Below are 14,895 nucleotides of genomic sequence, written 5' to 3'. Positions count from 1 at the left end.
AATATCATTTAGCAAAAACACGGAGAGGTAACTTCTGGAGTAAATAAATAAAGAGTGTATGCAATGAAAGTTTCTGTTAACTATTCTCGTCAGAAGAACCCTCGCTTTTCATTGCCTGTTTAACAGCACATATCCATGCATTGTATTGTTATCGTTGCCAACAGTGTAACACTTCGAGTCTACCAGATGAGGAATCTGTTCAAATCATTCTTAACTTGCGTGTGCAGTCGTAACCGATACCTTGTGGTGTCCTTGTTCTTCTGGGAACAGTATCCCGAGTCTGTCCAGCAGGGGGAGCGACAGAGGCAGTCTGGGATCTTCTGTCACTGGGCTGAAACACCGCGTGCCGCCTGTAAGTCATCTTCACGCACAAAACTTCTCCTTGTTGCGTGAAACTCTTCCTCGGCTCAGGCTGCGTGGCAGAAATTCACTCGGTGCTGTACCTGAGGGTTCACGCGATGGGCTCGATAAAGAATGTGCCCGGCGGGGCTGCCCCGGCCCTTGCTCTGTGTGTCATCTTTGCGTTAAACACCTGGGCGACGGTGCACTCCTCGCAGTACAACAACCGCTATGCCGGGTAAGTCACAGTCGCTTCTAACCGCTTTCCGTGCCCAACTCCTTCCATAAAGGTGCAACGTCTGTATCATTTTATCTCCGATCTGTTTTATGGAACTTGTGTCCATTGACAATGTATTTTTTGTTTGTTAAACGAATGTATGTTATTTCTCTCTTTGCGCAACTACCTATTCACGTGCGTGGTTAAAACATCTGTTCACAGCGCAGCGGTTTCGTTTTATTGCTGAATGTCGTGTGTGTCAGGCGTATATCATCAGTGCCAATGGTTTAACGTTTCAAACGGGCGCGTTTCATTTTTGTGCCAAATATATATAATTCGAACATAGGCTTGTGAATGTGGTTACTGAGTTTAAGACTTGCAGTCCTTCTAAACGCCAGTTTGAGGGAGCTTTTCGGAATATTCGGACTTTAGTCGCGTTTTAAGAAGACAGCAAGTTCGGATGTATCTTACAGCAATAGTATTTTCATATATGATGTCCTTGAGTGCCCATTTTATATTTGCAGCGCATTGCATTTGAGAGTGCCTTTGCGTCCCTGTTGTAGGCCAAGCACACCCTATTTTGAAGTTTATAGTCTGATATGTTGTGCACTTTCTCATGCAGGGACATTGCGAGGATGTTGACACTTAATAATGTACATTATGACAAAATCTGGATTAATGCAACTAATTTCTAAACACGTTACATAGCTGAAAGTTTACCCGGAGAGTAACAGTTGACTAAACCCGTTATGCCATTATAAAGTCTGTGACGAAAGAGGCGTGAGTACTTATTTTATGTAGTTTGGGCGCTCTCGGCGGGCTCTCCTCAATGCCCCAGAAGTATGAACACGTCCAGCACTTTCCCTAAGTGTTGAATTCTCTTGTTATTCAAAAACAATCACTGCTTCTCAGATATACTTACAATTTTTATTTCGACATCTCCACGGACATTAAAGCTGTTTGGAGGCAGATTATTGCTTTCACGCTCCCTCATGAAATCGATACAGAAGGAGTGTTGACGCTTTAATCGTGTGGATGTGTGACCCCGGGATCCCCCACCCCCTTTCCTTTATTGTAGGGCAATTCGAGCAGGCCCGTGAAGTCCATTCAGCAGCGGCCGCTGAGTGCGGAGCCCGCCCTTTGAAGGCGCCTCACATCTGGCAAAGCCTCCTTTTCAGCTCGCACGTTGGAGGCAAGAGCCGGAACCGAGGCCTGGCAGGTGTAAACGAGCAGCCCTGAGCAGCGCGGTCGCGGCTCCTTCATCCTGTCAGCCCAGGACGCTTCATTAACATAAAACGCTCGACTGGGATGAGCAGCTTGAGAGCTCCTAGAAGACGCGGCCAGCGGTCCGCGTGGCTGGGTCGGTGTCTGTCGAGAGCTCCTGAAAGGCGCGCCCAGCGGTCCGCGTGGCTGGGCTGCTGTCCACAAGGCGCGAGGGCCCCGCACGCGCGCCGTTTACAGCTTGAGCGAGAAGGAAGGCCGTGCAGCAAATAACATCAAAATGGTCGCGCGCATGAATCTTTTCTGACTGTTTCCTGTCTCCTTGTGTTATAGATAGAAGGACCACGAGCCAGGGGGATGCGTAAATCGCGCCTATTTAGCTCGGAGATTCTCGGAGTTAGCGCGTGAGCTGCAGACTGCGGCACGGGGACAGGGCCCAGTGGTTTGCTTTTCTCAGTTTCTACTTTGTGCAATCTGCAGCCCAGGTAATAACTTGGAGAATGGCCGGGTTCAATGTACCCGCTTTAGACAGTGCAACCTCTTAAGTATAAGAGGGGCCACAGGAATTAAGGGAGGAAGAAATTATGTGGCAGGGGGTAGACTAGTAACATTGAAAGAAAAAGCGAATTGTGCATTGCAATGTGGCTCATTTTGTGAACGCAGCACTCCATTATTTTATATCATTTTGATATATTAAAACTTAAGAGTGCATGGGTAAACGTTTCACCTCAGTAGTATAGGTTTAACACCAAAACATATCAATAAGCAACAGAAAAGTGACCAGTAAACCTTAGCAAATGACCTCCAGTGCGCGATTGCTGCATTTAAATAACTCTTCATCCGATCGACATGCTTTGTTATAATTTGCAGATTATGCTGCCGATGATGGAGTATTGCAAATGCAGCAAATCCACAAGTATGCAGAAAGCACCGCGGCCACAGACTTGCACTAGTACAGTGGCTCTGTATATAACATTCTTAAAAATGAGCTCCTGATCTAGCACAGGCCAGGGAGCAGTGTTTACAATAGAGGTGTGCAAACCAACAATTTAACCGGAAAACAAATGGTCTGGCTTGGATGTAAGAGGAGGTGCAGAGACTTCAAAATATTTGGCATGTAACAAACATAATGTAACATATGATAAAGGGGGTTATTCTAACTTTGGAGGAGTGTTAATCCGTCCCAAAAGTGACGGTAAAGTGACAGATATACCACCAGCCGTATTACGAGTTCCATAGGATATAATGGACTCGTAATACGGCTGGTGGTAAATCCGTCACTTTTCCGTCACTTTTGGGACGGATTAACCCCTCCTCCATAGTTAGAATAACCCCCAAAGTCTCTTTAAAATTAGAAAAACATATTTCTTTAATATCAGAAGCATTTAACGACAGCACCTTAGAATATATCAATGCTTTCATTGTCATTTATTAGAAGTGGTAGTCTTCAAACATGAAATGAGAAGCCATTGCCTACCCCTCCACCCCCCCCCCCCCACAGCCTGACAATGCCATTGTTGAACCAAGAGGAAAGTCATTTACAATGGGCACCCAGCAGGTGGTCTAGATCATTATTCCTTCGTCGAGCAACATTGTAGTCTATTAAATCAAGCACAAGAGAGGTTTTTGTGCTGCATACATGCCGAACTCTTGCATTACAGAGTGCTATCATATGTGATAGTGAAGAGAACAGAAGCAGAGTGAAATAAAATAATTGCCCAGGCTCACACAATTTGGGCAGGTGGGAAAGCCAGGATTTATCCCAGGTTTTCTGTTTTTACAATATGCAATTCAGCCACTAGATGAGCATCTCTTACTCTCTCTCACTTACATGAAAAGTTAATGTTTTTTCTTTATTTCTGGCGCATGATGTAAAAGTGTAGGTGGCAGACAGAAGCCAAATGAATGCTTGCCTCCTTTTGGGCTTAAGGGTGCAAGAAGACCTTGAGCTGAGCCAGAGCCAGGCACTTGGCTTCAGCCTTCAGTAGCTCACCCACAACTTGCTTGCTATGTCCGTCAAGTCACTGGGCCATTTCTTTGCAATGAGCATGTCAGATGTATCTACCTGTCAAAGCACAGAGAGGCAGGCTGCAAGGATTTGCAGAAATCTTGACTGATCAATATTCATAAGGCAGCAATACTCATAAGGCAGGATTCTTTCTGCCAATCACTGGGGTTAGCTGTGAATTCTGGGGTGGAGGCAAATCTTGATTATGTGTTGCAACATAAAAAGAATAACACAAGGACGCATGTTTGCCATTTGGTCACAACGCAGCTATGTGCCCAACAAGTGGAGTGGAGCTTTTTTGTTTCACAGGGTGCTTGCGTCATGGACACATCCAACATTACAACACTACTTAGGTATCCATCTTGCAAGCACACACACACAACACTACAGAGTCCTGCAAGGGGCAGCAGACCTCCAGCTCTGCACTCATCAAGGTCTGGTACTTTAAATCCTGTCCCTTTAATGACAAAATATGACCAAATTGCGAGAGGGGAAGGGAGAGAGGAAAAGTGGCAAGCCATTAGACTGCTGGCCACCTTCTGTAGCTCTCACTGCTGTCGTTTTCACAGTCGAAGCTGTCCCTCATGGGTACCTTGCACTATCTTAATTGTTACCAACAAGTCCATGTTTTATGACTACTGGTAAAGGTTATTATGCTGCTCTCTCTCCCTATCTGACTCCTGACAAGTTATATGAAACCAATTATCATCAATCATGGTATAACTGTGGATACTTCTAGATATTGAGAATTCAGCACAAGAATGAACTGGATCCTTTTGAAGATTGCAGAGGATAATCAATAAATGTGGAACAATTTCTAGTAGAAATGTGGTTGACCTGATGAAGTTATGATTTCATATCATGAAACGTGTTGGCATTTGTTTTCAGTTTACACAGCAGCTACTTCCGTCTGAGTCAATATTTTCAGTATATTTAAAGGCTTAAATGGAATTAGTTTGAATGGATTACACCAAATAATGAATAAAGATTGGAATGTTTATCCAAATACACAGTGTGTACCTTGTGACTCACGTTTTCGAGATACTTACAGTTCCTAATTTACTCGTAGGTGCACCCGCACTCGATCCTAGATGCTTTATTAGTGTGATCCAGGGCAAGAGATCACACCTTAGGGTCGTTTCTTTGAGGCGTTCCCTAGGACCTAGTACTTTTGCACAAAGACACAGTTTTAAACACATAACTGAGCTAGACTAACATCTAATTGCATAACCCCTGTATTTCAACTGTAGATAAGGCCATCAGCTGATTGCTGCCCCCTGATTGGCTAGAGCCTGCAGCCATGTACTCTACCCTCTGATTACACTTGCTTCTGCTTCAGTGTTTTCTGTCAGAGTCAGGACTTGCAAATCCTGGATATAGTCTGCAAAGATCTACAGAGCTTAGGGCTCTCTATCCAGTTGGGCAATCTCAACTGTTGTCATCATGACCATCAACCATGCATCAATCAGGCCACTTCGGTGGAATGACACCCTTGTACTCTGACATTGGTCATAGTCACCTTTGGAGCTTCAGTTTCCAACCTCATCATATTTGCATATGTTCCCAGCTGCAGCCACAATAACAGTGCTTTTCTAATTTTGGGCAATACAGGAACTGAGATTTTGTAGCTCAGCCTAGTCGGTCTCCAGTGTGATAGGATGTTCTCAGCTAGAGGCTTCATGTGGAATTGTGCCCATAGAACCATGAGAACAGATGGTGTTATACCGCATCAGCCATTGCTTCAGAGACAATTCCTCTCTCCACAGACGGTGATCCAAGTGGTTGGGTGCTACTATATCATGGTTGCCAATATTAACCTGTAAAAATATTGCACTTATTACATCTCATACCACTACATCACAGCAGAAGTATACATTTTACTATATTTAACTCCTCATTAACTTACTTTAGACTTACCATGCGATGTAGTGATTTTACTGATGGAGTGGTTGTGATAGTTTCATAATGGAATATATTGCAGCTCCAAATGCATGCTCCATTTCCTCATTCTGAGGTCTAGATGAAATACTTCTTCAGCTGCTACGAGATGTCCAGGTAAACTCGATCTATGATGGTTGTAGGTCTAACATCTTGTGCTTCTCTCCAAGTATCAACCTCTTGATCAGAAAGCATACTATCAAAATGTCATCTACTGACTAGCCTGGAGATGGAACTTGAATGAGTTTATTATCTAGGTCCAGATATATTATCAGACCTTGTACAGCAATCAGCCCCACCAAGGGGCTCAACAATTTCAACCCAAATCATAATGCTAAAATGCTGGGGGTGCTGATCTTAGGCAGCGAATTAGACCTACCCCTGGTCCATCTCGTAAATTGTAATGTTTGGTACATATTTTTAAGAACAACCAATGGGGGATAGTCACATGCTTGAACCAATGGTATGATGAAAAGTAGGGCTTCCATCCCGAAGGGCTTCTCTGGTATCACATGTGAAGGCAATTCAGGTGTTGTGCCAGCACTACAAAAATAAATGAGGAGAACATGGTTTCCTTCTTCTCTGGACTTCAGGGGGCATATTTACAACGATGTGGCACAGCCTGGCACTGCGCCAAACTTGCCAGGGCCACGCTGCATCACTTCAGAAATGCAGGGATGCGCTGTATTTATAAAAATACGGCACACCCCTGTGTTTCCCCTAGAGCTGATGCTAAATTTAGCTGCCTAGCACCAATGTAGGCACCCCACACCTTAATGCAAGGGGGCCTGCATTGCAAGGAATGATTGTTTATGTGCAGGAAGGAGTCCTTTCCTGCACATAAACAATCAATAATGGCGATTTGTTACTCCTATGTGTGCTGCAGAATGCAGCACACACAGTAGTAGCAAATCGTCATTATTTAATGATTGTTTATGTGCAGGAAGGGACACCTTCATGCACATAGACATTCATTAATGGTGTTTTGCTCTTTATGCAGCACACATAGAAAAAGCAAAAACAAGGAGAAATAAAGGTATTTCTCCTTGTTGCACCACTCTAACCCCACTTCTGGGATGACGTTAATTTTGGTGCTGCCTCAGATTTTCAATTTCACGTAAATCTGGGAAAGTGTCAAAAGCGATGGGTGTTGCATGGAAATGCCAACAGCAACCCCCATTGCATGCCCCTCTGCCATATAAAACTGCGCAGGTAGGCCCATATTTACAAGGTGGCGTTAAGCCACAAAAAGTAGCTTAGTGCTGCCTTCTAAATATGACACAGGGCACAGCGCCACGGAGTGTCACAAAAAGTGATGCTCCAGTGGCTAGGGGCTTGTAAATATGCCCCAAAGTATCATCTGCCTCTCTGCCCCTGAAAAGGTATTTACAGTGCTTCCAAATCTGGTGGCTCTACTGAAAACTTGAAGACTAAACCATGATTCACTGCCTTGCTAAAATTCCTGTTGAAAATGGCAGAGATTATCACCAGCTAGCCCGCTCTTAGATGCTTTGTTCCAATACACACAGTATTTTTGAAAGGCTCAGCTGTTTATGCCAGAGCACATCCTTTGGCATTGCCTTGATGACAGCCCTCTATGAGCAGAGCTTCTGCACTGCAGTTGTGCCGTCTGGATCGCCAGTGGGACTGGGATATTACTCTTTGTAAATTGAAAGAAATCAACTGACTTTTCTCCTGAAATAGACTGGTCATCGCTGCCCTCCGTTAATCATGCTGCAACGTTCAGCGTATATGGTCCCCCGGATATACGCTGAACATTGTACCGTGCTTAATGGTGGCCTCCAACATTCAGCGTATACCCCCATTGTGGGAATACAGATGCATTATTATTACTCACAGCATCTCCGGGGGTATTCTTTTGTTTATCCAGCAGGCTGGTGTTCTTTCCACATACGGGTATCTTCTGGTCCCCTTGGTGCAGCTGTCTTTACAAGATTGAGAGCTCATTTCTTTAGACCTATCGAATTTGCAACCATCCCCCAGGTTTATTTCTGTCCTTGTGATACCCTAGAATCCATGAATGGCTTGAAACGCTGTCATTTGTAAAGGTAGACCTCTGTGTTGTTCGTCTCACATAGGAACATTCCTGTGTGAACACTTGCATTTTAAAACATTGTGACTGTCTACAAATTGTGTACCAATATACCAAACATTTCATATTATTGGATTCATTTTGCTTTTGGTTCATTTCACTTGGGGTGCACTTATCACTATCTCACTGCCTTACCACTTTAAAAAGCACGTTTGAACTTATGAATAAAAACTTGTTTTGTGTTTACTGTAAGTATTGGTTGCTTTACTAATAATGGATTTATGACTGACAGATTGGTTGGATACGGTCTTGATGGAAATAACCTCTCATTGAATTTATGCAGAACTTTCTGGTTCATTGTATTATATATATATATATATATATAGTCACACAAACACCACTAAATGCTGCCACAGACTTGTAGGAACGGGTGCATCATTCCATGGTAGCTGCCCCACACATTAATTTGTCACCAAGTGCCCACACTGAGCAAAAAGGAGCACTCCCCGGTATCCAAATTCCTAATTTTAATGATAGGCCTATCATTAAAATGTGGATACCTGGGAGTGCTCCAAAATATATATATATATATATATATATATATATATATATATATATATATATAAATATATATATAGATATATATATCAGAAACAGGTTTCAGATGAACAGTGTTTTTTGCTGTCATGGTAATTATGCTGCCTTAGCAGAGTTCATGCCCATATCAGATATTACTTCCAGCTGCCAGCTGCTACTCAATGCTGCTCAATATATAAGGCAGCCTTCTTCCTTCTGCATTGTACTATATGTTGAGTGACAATCTTATCTCAATGAGCGTTGTATGTAAGGTCAAGCAATAGAAATCCCAGCTCGAAGAGAAAGGTTTGACCATGTGTATGTCTTCCTCATGCTGCATCCAACCTTTTATCTTCTGGGTTTGTGGGCATGAGCTAATCTCTCAAAACCGATACCTGCTCAGCCAATGTAAGTAACATAGGGTCCTCTTGCACATCCGGTGCTGAGCCATCTGCATCTTTCACTGCATCTTTTCACTGGATTGCCATCAGCCGTAAACTTTAGCAATATGTACTTTGGTGGCCTTGACATTCTCTTGCTACCAGCTTGTTTATAGACTGTTGTAATGGAAATTGTCAAGATGGAAGCTGATCATTCCGCCTAGAGCATCCTCTTCGGGAGACTTTACCTTTACTCCAGAAAACTGCAGATTTCCTTTGATGAGTGAGGGATTCTTTGTAGTTTATCCTAGTAGTCTCTTTTTTTTCTCCATTTGCCCTTCTTATGCTGGACACTCTAAGAAAGTGGATATGATGGTTAATCTACTTAGTTAATATAGGAATCAGGGGAGTTGTCCCCTGCTCCGTCCCTGCCTTGTATGCAGCATGACTGCATAGTCTTGCCTCTACTGGCAGAAGAGGGGACACTGATGGGAGTCTATACCAGTCTTCTTTGCATTGCTTGGCTCTGCTCAATGTCCTGGAATGTTTCTTGGTCTATCCCATGGTAAAAATAGATTAATACCACCAAAGTACACTCCTGACCATACAGTTCACACAGCTTATCTCTATTACCCTTGACCTTTTTTGACATAATAATGTCCAGCCAGGGCTTTACAGGGCACACAAAATGGTCTCTGCCCCAGCAGTGCTTCTTGCTATTTTAGAATTTTACAAAGCCAGCTGGTATTTCTAGTGAGCTCTTCATTCTTTTTTCTAACTTCTATCTCATCGTGGTGACATTCCATTGAACCTGGAGCACTACGAGCCTCATTTAGCATTTGTCAGGTGGCCTGCAGTCCCTCCAGGTTTGCAGAGGTCATGACCTATGCTACTCTGGTGAATCATTTCCATATTTTGATATATCTGTCTTCCTGTTGGATATCTCTGTTTTTTTCATAGGAGCATAGCAGCTCCACTGAAAGCACTGTAACTACCGAGTGTCCACCATGTTTAAAGCAGCCACCCAGCAATGTTTTTTGTTTTTCAAAAACAAACTCTCAAAGCTGGAGTTTGTTTATGAAATACAGGAACTACATGGCCATGATATACTTGGTTTTCTCCTAGGGTGTGGGGATCATTTTTAGCTCAAGACTACTAGACAGTCCATGCTATGTCTGTTGGGAGGCATAATGTGGCTTACCAAGAACAGAGAGCCCGTCCATTGTTAACTATTGGTTGACTTTCCTTGTCACTCTTATTTGCCTGCTTCTTATTCATTTCCCAGCTTGTCAATCTTGTGTTTGCCCCTGCCATGGATCATTGCCTCCTTACAATATCGTTGATTGGTTGGCATCACTGCTTTCACTGCTTGCTTTTCAAGCACTTTTTTTTGTTTTGTGTGTAGCATTCTATTAGAGTGCATGTGTGTTCGAGGCATCTCCCTCAAGTATGTCTCTCCCACTGCACTCTATGCTTTCTCCCACCTGCCCCCTCCCTGTGCTATCCAAGTGTTGCTTTCACTCCTGCCCTCCTCCTGGTTGCTTTGAGTGTCCCATCCTGTGCTGCTTTGAAGTCCTCCTCCATCCTCACACATGTTGCTTCAGCTCCCGCCACCTGCCTGATTTAAAAAATGATTTGCTAATTTTATTTTTAGTTACTGATCTAACTGGGATGGGTAAATAAAAAGAAAAGGATGTACCCACATCATTTTGTAGGCATGTGCATCCCTGGTGTGCATGCCTACGAAATTTTGCAGACAGCTGTGTCAAAGGCTTTTGTGCGCTTTTTACTTTAGCCGTGCTGCACAGCATTGCGGATGCAGTCTCATCCTGGAAAAAGTTATGTCAGAACAGCCAGACAGCCTGACATCTATTGACACACAGCCCAAAATTTAATGGCTCATCTTTCCATGATTTTCACAGGCAGAGACAACGGAGGCTCCTCCAGGGTTAAAATGGCAGAAACATGGTGGTTTGCCTGACTCATAATAGGCGTACTAACAATTTGACAACAGGTTACTCTGTCTGCTAAACTCGAAGGGGCATATCTATGAGAAAATGGCACATCAATCCAGATCTGCCACTTCTCTTGTGTTGCGCTGCCCTACCTAATGACACCATGGTTGCGCCATATTTCAAATACAGTGCACCATGGAGGATGTTACCACAACAGCGTCAGAATTTTTTACGCTGTTGTGGCGCTTTGCTGCACTAGCATCAAAAATGTTGATGCTAGTGCTGCAGAGCACAGAGAGGCTCATTGATTTTAATGATGGAAAAAATGGTGCAGTGAAATCTCATAAATTTCACTGTGTCATTTTTTCGGGCATCTCTGCATCAGAACGGCACCCTTGCATACATTATGCCTGGTGCAGGCATAATGTAGCGCAGTTGGGAAGTGGAGCAATGCATGAAGTGCGCCACTTTGTAAATCTGGTGCTGGGAAAAGGCCACCATAGCGTTGCCTTACCATCAAAACAATGTCGCTATGGTGGCGCTAAGGCGCCGCAAGCGGCGTGTAAATATACCCCTAAATATGGCTATTAGTCCTGTTGTTGGAAATATCTAGTTCCACTGCAAACATTAGAAACATGACAAAAGAGGAAATTCCATGCTTATAACTTCACCAAGCAGAGAAAAGAAAGAGAAAGGTTAGGGAGCGAAAGTTTTTGCGAGGAAGCCTGTGAAACCTCAAGTGGCAAAGACTGAGTACAAGATGGTTTAAAATAACCTGGCAGAGGTTGGTAATTTTGCTGCCCTAGTGCATTTGCACGTGCTCTTGCCACACAGCAATTGAGGACAGGCCCCAAAATAAAATTAATAGATGACAGAGAAACACTTCAACTGCAATTTTTTTTTGCCTTGAAGGCTGAAAATCAGTGCATTGTTTCTTTGCAGTGGCTTGTCTCTAGTGAGTTAGAATCACCCCCTTCAGGTAGAAGGGAATCACGGGCCACGCTTACAGCTGGCTCCTTATTTCAGCTACAGAGGCTTAAACTCTGGAGTTTGTCTCTTTACGTCAACACATTCTCAACCAATCACAGCGCCTCACTGAACAGTGACTGCGTTCAGAAGCTTTGTTATAGTGTTGATTGGTTAACAGAACTAAGTAACACAGTGCAACGTTTTCAGCACCACCTCGCCGAGACCTGTCACGAGCACTGCTGCATGCCACATCTTGGCGCATAGCCGAAGGCCTGGGACTCACCCTGAACTCTGTGGGTCCTTCCCGCACCAATTTCGCGCCATACTCTCTAGTCAAAATATGGCGGTCAAAACATGCGTACCTTCTTGGTTTTTATGGCATTTCGCGCTGCCACTTCTACCCGGATCCCTTTCACGCTTTTGCTCACGCTTCCAAACTTTTAAGACTAAGCATATTTTATTACAGGAACGCTCGTCTGAGGAGCATGACTAAAGTAGTCAACAATTAGAAAAAATGCACGTTTATACTGTTCTTTCCCGGGATCCTCTGACTATTTAAACGCAATTTAGTAGCAATACAGACGAATGCATTCCTTAATGCACAGTGTTTACTTAAGTATGTATTTTCCTAATTTTACATAGCGCCAACGTACTCTGTCAGAGCTCTAAGGATAATGTCAATATATCGTGATAGGACGCTACCATTATAGAGTGCTGCTTTCCGTTTAGGTGTCTTTCTTTCAGACTACAAAACTGGGAGAAACCTCGTATCTTTGAGCACAGTTTCGATTGCCGAATGACGTTTTAATATCTTTACTTGAGTCTATTTCTGTAGCTTGCCTTATACTACTGACAACAGCTTCAACGAGATTAGAAATACATTTGGGTCTCTCTACATGTGCCCCTGAGTGACGGGTACCTGATTCTGTTACCCATTTTGTCCCTCATTCTGAATGTTGCACAAAATTGGAAATCGGGCGCAAATGCAAACAGCGTTTGCACCCTATTTTCAACTTTTAATGAATAGGTAATTTCCTTGTCTACCGATGTATTTTCCTGAAAACAATTGTAGGTAATACCCGATGAAGTTTGTGCAGGTAAAAATGCTGAATTTCCAGTTTTTCAGTAAAAAAAAGAGAGAAAATGTGTGATATTGCTATGTTATCCCTCATTCTGACCTGCAAGGAACAGTATAGGGAGGTGAAATCCTACGAAGGGAAAATGCAGCCACTATATCCCTGTGCAGTTTTACCTCACCCAAGTACTGGTACCCCTCACAATCAGAGTGTTACTCTTTTCTTAATCTATGTTTCGACACTAGAAAAGCAAAATGACCAATTCTTTTGCTTCAATTATGCCATGTTAAATTGATGTCTGCTCATTCTTAATTATGCTCCTTCTGAACCTTCTTCCCACACATACTGCTGCGGAGTGCTTGGAAACACTGCAGCGAACAGTGGCTGGCAGTCTGCGAACACCTATGTGCCCACGAACAGGGCATGGTGGCTCGGTAAATAGGTAATTCCCTTCACCGGAGGTCACTGGACAAATAACTTTGTCCTGCAGAGACCCACAGCTTCAATCAATGAGGATTGAAACTTTAACATACCGTTGGGGGTGTTGTCTTTGAACTTTTGTCAAACTACGAATCAAATAATGTGTATTGAACCCGTATGACGTATTCCATTGCAACACTTGAAGTTTTCTTGATATATGTAGATTTCTACCTTGCACCAAGCACTTTTTTCACACTGCTTCGTTTGCACTAGACCAGTGGTTCCCAATCTTTTGACTTCTGTGGACCCTGACTTTATAATTACTGGAACCCTGGGACCCCCTCTGAATCATTATTGGAATCCGGGGACCCCCCACTGAATCATCAACCAAAGTTGGGGACCTAATCTTTCAATATTATTTAATTTTCTGAACAGTCACAGACACCCTGAGGAGGCTTTGCAGACCCCCAGGGGTCTCCGGACCACAGGTTGGGAACCACTGCACTAGACTGTATGAAATAATGGGTTATAATGTTTGAATAAAACATTGCATTGTAATTGTATTTTGATCAGTGGCCCCTTGGTTCATTAATTATTATACTATTTCACCTATATGCAACTAATAACTTTTGATGGGAAGATTTGTGGATAAATTTGGCCCAGGGAACTATCGTCTATATTGTACCTTCTGGCAACAGGGCGTCAAGAACAAATATCCGATAATCAGGCTACCTGAAATTTTTCCCTCTCAACAGTAGTACAAACATCGCTTTAAGTGGGATGTAAAAGGTGGGGATTCTCTAAAAGGAGCTTGGCCAAAGAAGCATAACCAAGAATCCTTTCAAAGAGGTGTAGCTGTATAGTTACAGGCACGGTTTAAAACATGTGACCTAAAATCTAGTGCTTCAATCAGCATGCCACCAGACCAATGTTTAGGTGCCTTTCTGCGAGTTTTCTGGTCCAGACATATCATACTGCAACATATGCCTAAAACAAGCAGATCTATTGCCCTTGCCAATGCTTGTCCGCAGTACCAGATAAATGATTAACAAAAGTGATGTTTTGTGAATAAATAGAATTGAAAATGTTCACATCTGAAAATATGAAACTGCTAGTAAAGCATTGCTAAGGTCTGTGGGTGGGCTAGTGATCTTTGGAATGCCTCAGTCAATCTTGTCCTCTCCTTCACACCACTTTCCTCTGCAGTATTTCACTCTGTTAGATACTAATGCACTTTTTCTTCCCACAACTTTCTGAAACCCTTCATCTCCATATCTCAATCATCCTTCCTCTTCATCACTGTGTTTCACTCTGTCTTTCTGCAAGTTCTTCCTTGAGTTACCTCCACTTCACCATTCTCTTTCTCTCTCCCTCGCTTTCTCACACACACACACGCAAACCCACTCTCTCTTCATGTCTTTCGTCTCATCTTTGATGATGTCAGTATTTCAACAGCTGTATACACCTTCTTCACATACTTTTATTGGGCACATATGTGATCATCGCTCTGTGCACTCTGCAGAGAGGCCAAGGATTGCAGTCTGAACAACTTTATGATTCACTGAAAAGCACAGTGAGAAACTTGCACTGCCTTCAGCCTCAGCTCCACAGCTCTCAATTGTATCCCGTCATGAACAACCATGCACAACCTGAGCTCACCGAGACATCTAGGGGCAACCCAACCCAGTATGCGTTATACTCTAGTCATACGTTAAACAAAAAATCTATAGAAATAGGTCTGAA

General features: G+C 43.2%; 1 protein-coding gene across 3 annotated transcripts in view; it reads left to right on the top strand.

Annotated features, from left to right (window-relative positions):
* The first annotated feature begins 328 nt into the window (after window positions 1-328).
* Window positions 329-14,895, top strand: part of CPA6 (carboxypeptidase A6) — an 825,999-nt gene continuing 811,432 nt past the window's right edge. The window contains exon 1 of one of the 3 annotated variants that reach the window (XM_069220294.1): window positions 329-577. In XM_069220294.1, coding sequence (XP_069076395.1) covers window positions 459-577 — 119 coding nt within the window. In that variant the 5' untranslated portion in view covers window positions 329-458. The remainder of the gene's footprint in view (window positions 578-14,895) is intronic. The other 2 variants (XM_069220296.1, XM_069220298.1) reach the window with 2 other exon arrangements.

Source organism: Pleurodeles waltl, chromosome 2_2, assembly GCF_031143425.1.
Source record: "Pleurodeles waltl isolate 20211129_DDA chromosome 2_2, aPleWal1.hap1.20221129, whole genome shotgun sequence".
NCBI classification, from domain to species: Eukaryota; Metazoa; Chordata; class Amphibia; order Caudata; family Salamandridae; genus Pleurodeles; species Pleurodeles waltl.
This window is presented reverse-complemented; position numbering and strand designations above follow the sequence as displayed.